The sequence below is a fragment of the Parasteatoda tepidariorum genome, chromosome 6 (genome assembly GCF_043381705.1).
Source record: "Parasteatoda tepidariorum isolate YZ-2023 chromosome 6, CAS_Ptep_4.0, whole genome shotgun sequence".
Lineage (NCBI taxonomy): Eukaryota > Metazoa > Arthropoda > Arachnida > Araneae > Theridiidae > Parasteatoda > Parasteatoda tepidariorum.
The window spans coordinates 20,350,357-20,362,295 of record NC_092209.1 but is presented as its reverse complement, the minus strand read 5'-3'; the positions used below and the strand labels follow the sequence as shown (position 1 = coordinate 20,362,295).

The 11,939-nt window shown below is 30.2% G+C and overlaps 1 protein-coding gene across 1 annotated transcript; it reads right to left on the bottom strand.

The window, feature by feature from the left end:
- Window positions 1-273: 273 nt before the first annotated feature.
- On the bottom strand, window positions 274-9,634 carry LOC107444721 (prefoldin subunit 4). The gene is made up of 5 exons (XM_071182080.1): window positions 9,479-9,634; window positions 5,706-5,810; window positions 4,865-4,931; window positions 2,820-3,038; window positions 274-513 (listed from the first exon to the last, which is right to left on the bottom strand). The coding sequence occupies exons 1-4, from the start codon at window positions 9,491-9,493 to the stop codon at window positions 2,842-2,844; spliced, it is 384 nt and encodes a 127-aa protein (XP_071038181.1). The 5' UTR covers window positions 9,494-9,634; the 3' UTR covers window positions 274-513; window positions 2,820-2,841.
- Window positions 9,635-11,939: the final 2,305 nt, after the last annotated feature.

The following is an 11,939-nucleotide window of genomic DNA, read 5'->3' as shown; positions in this document are numbered from 1 at the left end:
ATGCACTAAAATATAAACACAAAACTGACTAAATAAGTTACTATTTTTTTGTAATCCATAAGCTCTAATAAAAGTGATTTGAATGATCAAAAACTACAATACAAAAAAAAAAAGAAAAAGGAGAAGAATTGGAACTAATGTTTATCAAGAACAAAATTTTATTGTTACATTGTATTAATGTATACAGTAAAAAAAAATTACAGAAATATTTTATCTCAGACACAAGACAATGAAAAATTCTCATATGACATTGCAATTATGAAATATAAGAAATAAAAAGCATCATAAGATTCCTTTTATTGCATAGGTTAGTTAACATTTGTTACTTTTATTTGAAGAGCAAGAGTTAAAGAAAAACAACTTCAGTTGTTTAAAACATGAGTATTAATAGATATCCTTCAAAAGTTAAAGTGGCAAAGACTGTTTTTACGAATGTGCAGAAGATGAAATTTTTCTCTTTAGAAAAAACAAAGGCAATAAGTTCCACTTAATGTTTGTATTAAGAAGCTCCAACTGAAAAAAATAAAGAGATATTAGTGCATATTAAACAAGAAAAAAATGCTAATTAAAATTTTCATTTAAATTAAAATGTTAACAAAACTTGATATTTTAAATTCTGCAAGGAGTAGATATATAGGGTGTCCTAGGATTATTGGGGCAAAATTTAATGTAAGGTAGTATGGGATTGATATTAAAAGGGGACAATTGCTTAGCAACTCATAGTCGAAAACGTCATGGGAAAGTAGCATGACAGGTACAAGAAGGAAAGAGACATAAGACTGGCATCATCTGAAATACTTCATTGGTCAAAGATATTACATGAGATGTGGAAGATGATATGTGAAAATGTCACAGTTTCAAACCAGGCATGTGTTACACCGCCAGGAAATAGACTGACGGACGTTTTCAAACACATCTGAATTTTGTTAGATATCCCCAACAGCATAGGCGTTTCTTATAACCAGATTCATTTCGGAATCCATACACAGCACTTTTCAGTTCAACCCAAGAAAAGATATTCATGGTGCTCAAATCATGAGAGCATGGTAGCCAGAAAACTGGCTCACCATTCCCAATCCATCTTGGGAACACCACCACCCAGTGACGAATAGAAGATGCTTTCGACTAAAGGTTGCTAGGCAAATCTGTATACTTGTAATGTCCCCTACCTCACTTTAAATTTTGTCCCAATAATCCTGGGACGCCATGCAGAATGTAAAAGATGAAAAATACACACCTTGAAAAACTATTTATTTAATAATCAGATTAAAGAATAAGTGATTAAAATATTTTATCTCTTCATGATTTCTGTTGAGCTAAATATCATTTGACTCAGACACATGAATATTCCTTATATAATTGTAAAACAAAGTTTTATTATACTCTTTTACATAAAATAATAAAGGAAACTACTGTTGCTTTAATTCCTTATAAAAATTAATTACATTTGTTTTTTGTTCTAGTAGTTGCATTTCTAATTTTCACTTTTTTAAAACTGGCACATCAAATAGCTTAGAAATAGATACTATTACTTAAAATAGATTACAATCATAAACTGGATAAATAATTGATATTTCCTTCAGAAAAAAAAAATAATAAAATGGATTAAAATAATGAGAGAGAAAAATTCTCTTTCACATGGTTTAGAAGAAACTTGTCATATAGATTAAGCTGTAAAAATATTTATATATAAAAGAAGGAATGAGCACACAAAAAGTAAAATTTCATTAATATTAAACTTAACTATTAAATCGTAACTACTATTATATATTAACATAATAAATTATTTGTTTCAATAGAATTTAAAAAATACTATCTGTCAGCTACATTTAAATGGTAGTAATCGAGCAGTATGATTGCCCCATAACTGAATACTCAGAATTTAAATTACTATACATAAAAAATATTACGAAATATTTACCTTGACCTGCCCCAATTTGGAGCATACGGGTAAATGTTTATTAAAATCAAGAAAAACAGAAAAGTACATAAAATACAAAAAGTGCAAAAATACAAAACATTGCATAGTCTGATGGCAACAGCAGTAAAATAATTAAAATGCTCCGAGAGTCCCACCTTATAGTGCCGAAGCCGACGGGGCTTCTCTTATAGTGAGCCAAAGACACAAATGAAAAATTTTACAACACATCGCAGGAAAGTACAGTATGACATACAATGCATCATGTGCAGGCAGTACATAGGATTAAAACGAGTAATAATACAGAGTAAGTTGGGTCGCTAAACCAAAGCGATCATTAACATTGTGACAGGATATAAAGGACACAAAGTATAAACTGTTGATGTATTCAAGAACAGTAAAACATAAAGTGAACCTTTAAAAAAAAAATGTGTACCTGAAGTGAACATAAGAAAACATTAAAAGGTCACAGGTAAACGGAGGTCCCAAGTTAATATAGGTTAAAGAACCAATACAGTCGATGACAAATTGACAACAGGTAAGACAGAAGAACAAGGCGTAAGGAGCCAAGAAAATCTCAAATGTAAAACAAAAGGAGGTGAAGATGTAAAGTAGTAAAACAAACAATTATCAAATACAATTAAAAGGCGACTCTAAAATTTGCAAAGCAAGGAAAGGCAATGTAAGTAAGCCAATTAAAAAGCCCAATGTAGTGAATAAATAGATTAAAACAGAATTAAAAGGCGAATGAGATAGATAAAACAACAAAACATTGTCAAAATAACGGGAAGCGTGCAGCCCAACAACCGGGATTGAGTTTAGTTCGTGTAGAGCGGATCCAAAATGTCATCAGGGGCGAGCATAAAAAATATTATTGAAAAGTAATAAAAAAGTTTTTTACCATATTCATTTTTTTCTCCTTTTTATTCTGGTTCAAGATTAATGTTATTCCCAAATTTGGCATACAACTGCACTTTAAGGTCTGACATAGTTTGTTTTATAGATTCTTGCTGTTCTTTCAGAACCTTAGCTTCTTCTGAAATGCTCTCTTTTTTATCTGCAAGCATCTCCTGCGCTTGATCCATAGTTACAAAAACAAAAACGTCACCTATTCTAAATGTGATATCGTTAAGGTACATGTTAGATATATGCTAAGCAGAAAATTATTTAAAAAATCTAAAATTGATCTTATCTTACAGAACATAACATTTTAAATATGTTTTTGAAATATATTGAACATTTTTCAGATCATTACACCTTTGATTGATAAATTGTGAATATTTGTCTTCAGTGCTTAGTTGATTTCTTACGGTAATCAGAAGATGAAAAAAATTTTTCTCAGAAGTCCACGCAAGGTTTTTTTCTAAAACGGACAGCCAGAAACTCCAACTGTTTGAGACTTTTACGAATAATATTTTAAATAGTAGGGAACTAGAACCTTTTTAACAAACAGAAACTTTAAAAAAAAGTAATGGAATTAAAGAATTCATATCTAAGACCTTATATACATCTCTCTAAATTGCTTGTGTTTAGCGGCAGACAAAATTCCTTTAATTCTAATTTATTAAAATATTAGCACATTGTGTAATATTCAAATTGACAAGGCTAAAACAGAAGCATGTGCAGAGCTGCAAAAGGGAAATGGATAGACCTAACCAGGAGTAAATTCCAAATAAAAAGTAGCGTTCAAATTGCCATCACGACTAGAGATGTCCGGAAATTAGCAGGAATCTTTTGATTCAGTCTGCTCTTGATGTACAGTTTTAGTAGTTGCTCATTTGAGCTTTTGTGCAAACTTTTTAATAATAAAGATTCTTTGTCCTTATTATTTTTTTTATTGCATTTTCCATTTTCACCAAAAGAGCACAAATTCGAGTTTCACATTTTGCTTTCAATCTTATATTGCTTAAAGAAAGTTGTTTCCTGTATATCTGCAATATCAATCTAACAGTTGGAACAATTGAAATACCCTGCCTTGGTAACAGAATTTACTGAGTTAGTCAGCCACATCTACATTTATGGATTCAATTTCTTCTGTGTTGTTGTTGTTAATTACGTCGCACCAGAGCTGCACAATGGGCTATTGGCGACAGTCTGGGAAACATCCCGGAGGATGATCCGAAGACATGCCATCACAATTTTGATCCTCTGAGGAGGGGATTTTTCGTCTGTGATGCAGGTACAATCGGAGATTATTGCTGTAAAAGACAGGTTAAATAAATCAAATATACAGCAATATTTACCTATGTAAAGTAGATAGAAATTCTATGCTAAAATTTTTGTAGTTTAATTCTAAAATGAAAACAAAATTAAGTAAATTTTTAAACAGTATAAACACCTAGTTAAGTAAACAAAACTTTCAGGTATCAGCTAGAATTTTTTTTTTTTTAATTTTCTTCATTTTTAAAAATTTTATCAGTAAATTAACTAAAAATTAAACTAATAAAAAAAAAAGACGAAACAACTCAGATCTTTAAAAATAAAAGTTCTCTTAAGTTTAATTATCAATAGATAATTTTTTTAGTTACAGATTTTAAATGTTTTTAGGCAGTTAGAAACTTTTAAACTTTTTTTTTTAAAAAAAATCTAAGGTGAGAAATAATCAGTAGATGCTGCAGAAATTTACAGCACCCACTGCCATTTTATAGAGTTTTCATCAAGGGTCAAGCGTGAAATTTTCTCTCGGATAAATTGCAGCAGAATTGGTTGGTAAAGTGATCCTATTAAACAGCAAAATATTTTGGGACAAGTGTTGGGGCAGGAAAAAAACTATGTGAAGTACATAATTAATGAAATCTTTAGTTATTCCGATTTCAAAAATTATTTACAATGTACAAACTGCTTTGTGCTGAACCAAAAATAAAATAAGGATAAAAATTATTTTATTTTATGTTAGAATGAAAAAGATTAAAATTGCCTAATAATAAAAAATATATAAAGGATATGGAGTTTTTTCCTCATCAGCACACATTAAGAGCTCTGATTCAGCATCTTCTAAAGCTTGGAGTTCATTCTAAAATTACAAAATAAAAAATTAAGAAAATGTTTTACAATAGAATAAAAAAATACAATAGAATAGAATTTAAGAAATAAAAATGCATTTTGTCCAGAAAGTTAATTGAAAAAAAAAAATAATACATAGCAAAATATTTATATGTAAACCTAACTCCATAACTGCCAGCACAAAAAAAAGGAAAACAAACAGCATAAAAATAAAATGATTGAAATGACAAAAATAATGTGATTGAGATAACAAAAGAAAAGAATAGCTATAGCAATAATTGTCATTTCAGAAAATTTCACCAGCATGCTAGTGTTTCTTAGGCAAAATCTAACAAAAAAAAATTGAACATTTTGATGCGAAAATGTTAGGTAGACTAGCTATTCAAAAATACATCATTACCCTTTATGCACATCTGAAACTGTTTTTTATCTTTTTCCACAAAAAAGTTATTTTCATTTTATTATTACTGTTAGTCAACCTACTAGAAATCCACTGTACTAAAAATCTAACATATTATTAAATGCCAACATTCTAACAAAGATATTTACTAAATTGAAAGAATTTCAGCATTTATTATACATCTTGGCAATGAATATAATAAATGCTAAAATTCCTGTGTTTGTTCTAACCATTTTAATTTTAACAAATAAGAATATATTTCTTCAAACAACATTTTTAAACAATCAATCGATATATTCCAGACCAATACAGAAGTTGGCATGAATTATATTAGCAGTAAATAATTACATTGGCAGCAAATATTTATATATTATTATTACTTACCTCTTTAGCCTTGAGTTCATCCATTATATCATCTAATCTTGAATTATGTCGAGCAAATTTATTAATCTTTTGTTGATCTTCAAATGATACATGCAAATCTGAATCCTGAAATTTGAAATTTAATATAAAGAATCAAAATTTTTACTAATATTTCAATTTACTTAATACATTAAAAAAATAGCAACACTTTTGAACATGGTAGTTATCAACAAGTAAAACTAGCTTTAGTCTAATAACTAAAACAAAACCTTATGGAATTTCTGTTATAAAATTTACTTATGTTGTCTAAAAAATAGTTAAAATAACTTAAGATAAACAAAATGGCAATGCTTATTTATACAATGATACCATACGACTCTCAAAAATACAGCTCAAGCTTTTTCTGTTTCATTTGTGCTTCCAGTGTTTAAAAGCATTCAAAAAATATTTTTCAACAATTTAAAAGCCAATGAGTACCAAATGATAGAAAATATATTTCATCAAAATAAAATATTATAACTTTAAGAAGGAAGTAAATGAATTTGTTTCTTGGTTTTGAGATCCATCAAAAAATTTTAATTTGGAAACTATATGAAACTTAAAACAATGTTACCCAATGGACTAAAAAACTTAAAGTAATCATTTTGAAAATTTTAATATTTCAGAGAATCTAAAGCAGCAAAATCATAGAGTTTCAACACAAATGAGAAAGTAGTGTGTATAACATATAAAGAACCCACTATTTTGCAGAAAAAATTTCCAGTCTTTAAAAAGAAAAAATCTACTTTATTTTTTTAGAAAAAAAAAATAAGCGTTTGATTTTTATTATTCTTTATTTATATTTTGAACTAATTATGGGGTAAATACAAAAGAAAAAAAATGCTTTTGTACTATTATTTTGCTCTGAAAATTACTACACTGTGATCAGGCCAACATTTCAGCTGAATATTTGAAGGTACAGAAAGCTTTTGGTTTTTATAAAACTGTTGTGGGTCAAGGGATTCAGTCTTGAATGCTAAGGCTGAGGGCAGGCTGCTTTTGCTTTCCTCAATGAAATAGATATCCCACAATTACAAATTGATAATTTGTAAGCTACAAATCGTTTGCGGTCGCCCCCTTTTACATGGTGGACGCTAGAGGAAGGGGGTTTGAACGGCGAGAGGACCACTCGTCTGGTCAGCAGATGGGGAGATAAGGAGTGATAGATTTAAATGACCCCGTCCGAGGAGTCTGTCGAGGCACACGTAGGCACAAGCCATTTTACATGCAGAAAGGTAGACCCCCTGGCCGGCTGTGGTCAATGGCACGTGGCATCCATGTCTAATTGGTTGATATCCATGTCTAATGAGGGAGGGCTTTCCTTCAACTTTGCGAGGTTGCTCTCTCCGTAACTCTCTACAATTTCATGACAATTCAAATAATTGCATTATAATAATTTTTAAATGGAACAATTCAGATAAATGAAATAAAATAATTTCCTTTCGTTTGAATGAAATTCAAGTTCACAGTTGGCCAAATCACAGTGAGCAAATTTGGAACCACAAAGGTAACCCTTCACTTCAACAGTCAGCATAGAGAATATTTACTGCAGTGACACTTAACCTTAAGAAAATTCAATAGGGTAGAGCAGACTAATGTTTAGAAGGCAGGAGTAGTAAGCCTTAAAAGGACATCAGTATAAGATAAAAGATAAAGGGAGCACAGCGGTCCACTTTTGCATTTAAAATTTTTTTAAAAGCAAAAAGTAGCAATGCAACATGCTTGAAAAAATTATCAACCATTCTTTAAAAAATTTTTTATTAAATTTTTTTACAACTATAATTGCAAACAGCATAGTTAAAAAACTCTCAAAATGAACACTGTTCCCCATCTTTAGGACCAACCTTTGTGGTTTATATAAAAATAATATAAATTACTTTATTTTACTATTCTAGGGAAATAAGTAATTCATTATTTCTAATAAGTATTTTATAAAATAAAAATGCAATAAAATAAAAGAAGTCAGACTATTCTATTAAAAAAATCAAATGAAACGAAGAAATTTTATTAAGCAAAAAATAAATCAAAATCAGCGAAAGTTAAAATTTGGTAATAAAATATAAAGACGTACAGCAAAATGACATCCTCAAATTTTCTGATGACTTGCATAGATCAGGAAGAACCATAAGAATATAATTATTAAATTACAATATAATAATAAAAGCTATATTAATAATAAATTGTAATTATTCATATATATATATTTGTTTTTATTTGTTTGTTAATATATAATTCTAATATTTGTTAAATTAAATAGTAATTATACTTTTATTCAAATGTTTATTATTTTTAAAAATTTATCATATTCAAAAATTTATTATTTTTAATAATAGGTATTAAGATATTTATTATTTTTCAGAATTAATACTTTACATTATGTAAATTTAATTAAAATAGCTAATCTATTTAATTAAATTTGTACATTTAGACACATTAAATGGTGGTCCACTGTGACCCATGTCAAAGTAGAAGAAATTATAATACTGAAATTTTATATAGACTATAAATATGAAAACAATTTTTAAAAACGTAAAAACAAGAATACTTTTCTCTTCTAGAAATACCATTTAGTACTTATAGGAAGTAATTAAATCTTTACAAAATTTTAAAAAAAAATTTTAAAGTGGAAAAAATTACTTTAAGCAGCTCAAAACATAAAATTTGCTAAAAATGGCATCCTTGGTATTTCCTATGTACAGTTTTTTTTACTTGTATACAACTAGTACCCTGCTATCATCTATGACACTTTGTATAAGCAAAGATATGGATAGAAAGATTTAAAAAGGGGTAGTACACTGTGACCCTTTCTCCTCTATACCAGGCAGTGGCACTTAACATTAAAGATACCTCAGTGTAAGGCAAACTGGGCATGACACTCACATCCCTTGATAATTAGAAGACTTAAAATAATAAACAATGATTATTATTGATTAATTATTGTGCTTGATGTTTAATTTGAAGGAAAAAATTAGCCATTTCAAACTCAACAAAAGAGTGCTATGCTTCGTCCCTTCACGTCATAGGGATATTTCAGCATCATGATCTCTCTTGAAAGCTATAAGCTGTTGCTAATTTACGTCGCACTAGAGCTGCACAATGGGCTATTGGCGACGGTCTGGGAAACATCCCGGAGGATTATCCGAAGACATGCCATCACAATTTTGATCCGCCAGCTACAAGCACCAAGGATCCTAATAGATTTTAAAACTTGCACATTAACAAAAAAAAATCATAATAATTGTACGTGTTTTTCCGGCGAAGGCTATGAGTAATACCCTTCGTTTTTGACCTTCGGTGATGTCTCCTCCAATTTCTCGAGGGTCCATACCCGGAAATCGACAAGACATGGGAATTGTTTCGCATCAGATCAGGATTTGGAACTCTTCTCCAAGTTTCTTCTCGCAACAGTTTAATAGATTTGCTTATATGTTTAGCATTAGAATGTTACATTTTCAGAATTATAAGTGGATAAAAAATATTTTAAATATTCTTTTTAAATTATTTAAGCAACAGGTGCAAATTGCAAGAGATAATGGTACTGAATGGTTCAGAAGAATTTTTACTCTAAAAGAAGTAACGTAAAAGAAATAAATGAGATGAGTATCCAATAGGATTTAAATTGCTGAATTTCAAAAGGAGTAAGAAAAAAATATTTTTTAAAAATTTAATATTTTAGGTTTACTTAAATCGATGACAAAATGAAGTTTAATGACTACGCTAACATATTTGAAATGAAAAATTGATAATCTACTTACAACGCTGGCGGCCATAATTTTTATCGAATAAACGTGGTTCTTTCTTAAACTATTTTCGGAGAAATGTGCCTAAATTCCTTTTATTTTAGGTCACTTAGGTTTAAAAACAAGAATATAAAATCGTAAATTTCTTAAAAGCGTTTCCTGCTGCCTGATTCTGTCAATTTTAAGACATACTTAATACTGCCTATTTCTGTCTTTTCAAAGTTTCATTACAATTGCTTGAAGCGTTATTCTCACTGCATACGGTTCATGGTATTCTGATCAGATTATGCTGAACGAAATAATAGTATTAGTATTTTATTTATAGCACACTAGATCTGCACAATGAACTACTGGCAATGGTTTGTGAAACGTCCACTTGTTTTCCTCAGCAGAGGCCGATGACTCCCCGCTTAAGTCCGTTCCTCGTATGGGAACAGCCTTAGGCCACAGTGGAATGCCTTACGCACTATGTCGAGCACTTTAGGGAGCAACAACACTTAATGCGAGTGGACGCAAGAATAACATTTGAAACTACGTATGCGAATTTGGAGAACTTGACTGACGATATTTTCGAGATTAAATACATTTCCTCAATCAAGTTCTCATTCACTCCTCCGAATTCGCATATGCGATATTTATGAATTCACTATGAATGGCCCTTTACGATAGAGCAATGTTAGGGACAAATTAAACCGGATATGTATGGCCATTCACTTTAGCANATCATATCTTTTTGCTACCTGGGTAGGGACAAATTAAACCGGATATGTATGGCCATTCACTTTAGCATGCAAAAAATTACAGCTAATGTATTTTAATAGAAGTTGTTGTCCACCCACTTACTGACTGCAGTCAGTGATGTGGGACTTCGATGATCTGTTGTGTACCGTATCTTATAATCACTTTGGCGCTTAGGACAGAATATTTTTATTTTAAATGCTCAACATCTTCTTCAACAAATTACTGAAAATATTTCGGTTAATTGCCACTACCTGTGTTCATTGGTTTGACTGTTAATGCATAAGATAGGAAAGTTAATGCATTTTACCATTCTTACAGCATATATAGTTATCGTTAAACTGTTCCAGCGTAAAGTGCTCGACTTCGCGTGCAGGTCGTCGTGCTTCCGAGCGAAGGTGCCCTCCCCTCTGCAGAGGATCAAAATTGTGATGGCATGTCTTCGGATCATCCTCAGGGATGTTTCCCAGACAGTCGCCAATAGCCCATTGTGCAGATCTAGTGCGACGTAAATGAACAACAACAACGCGAAAAATCACTTCTGCGAATTCAGATAGGTAAATGAGAACTTGATTTCTGAATAATATTACCCACGAAAAACTCGCCAATAAAGTTCCAATTAATATTATTGAAATATATGTATACTCGTTTTCATCTCCGAACTTGCATGCTGTGAAAATTGTTCCACTTGTAATAATCACCAGTTTTCCGGACCGCGCAGCCCAACTACTTATGTATTGATGGATATGCTGAGGACATAAGCGTATTTTACTGTCTACTAATACCTTCAGAATATGGCTATGCACTGCTCCAATTAAAATCAAATAGAAGATGGTAGTAATTAACACCTGCATCATACTCCACCACCAATTTTTTTCCTGCTCTTTAATTGTTTTTGAGATATGCACGAGTTGAGAGTTCTTCACGGCATCTGCTAACAATGTAAGCCTTCATGGCAACAAATCAGATTAATTCTCCTGTAATTATTTTTTCCTGAGCAACCTCTCTTAAGAGGATCATTTTGACAGATGTTGAACAGATTTTAATACTTGCACAAAAAACTTTTGTTTTGTTTAAAAAACATAAATGAAGTGGCCTTATCATTACTTGTACACACATAAATTTGTTGTGAAAGCTTTTATCCCATCACATAAGCAAACAGGTTATTTGATTAATTCATCTAATTTATCTCTTTCTTACAACTTTGTTCAAGTTTAGTAAAGGGAAACTAGCATACATTTAAATATTAAAATATAAATTACATTCATACTTTAATTTCTACTTTTTCTAAAAAAAAATTTTCACACTGCTACCTTTTTTTTTTACTCCAGTTTCAAATTTTTTTTTAATGAGTTTTTAAAATGGATATAAGTTCTTTTTTCTTAATTTTCTTATTATACAATACATAAATACTATAATTAATAATTGATTTTAAGAAATAATTCATAATTGTATAGATTCCTGAAACCACTATTTTGGTTACACACAGCAATGATTTTGAATCAACCGAAAAGCCTTTTTGGACACATAATGATACACCACATAATGACACACACTTAACACCCAGAGTCTAAAAAAGGAAGGGAAATGGGTATATACTGATCTAAAATCTACAGTGAGAATGTATGAATCAATTTCATATAGAGTCATATTACATCTTTATTGTATACAATTGTTTTTAAAGTATACTAAATTCTACGCAATCTTTGTAGTGTGTTAAAAAAATCAGAACATAATT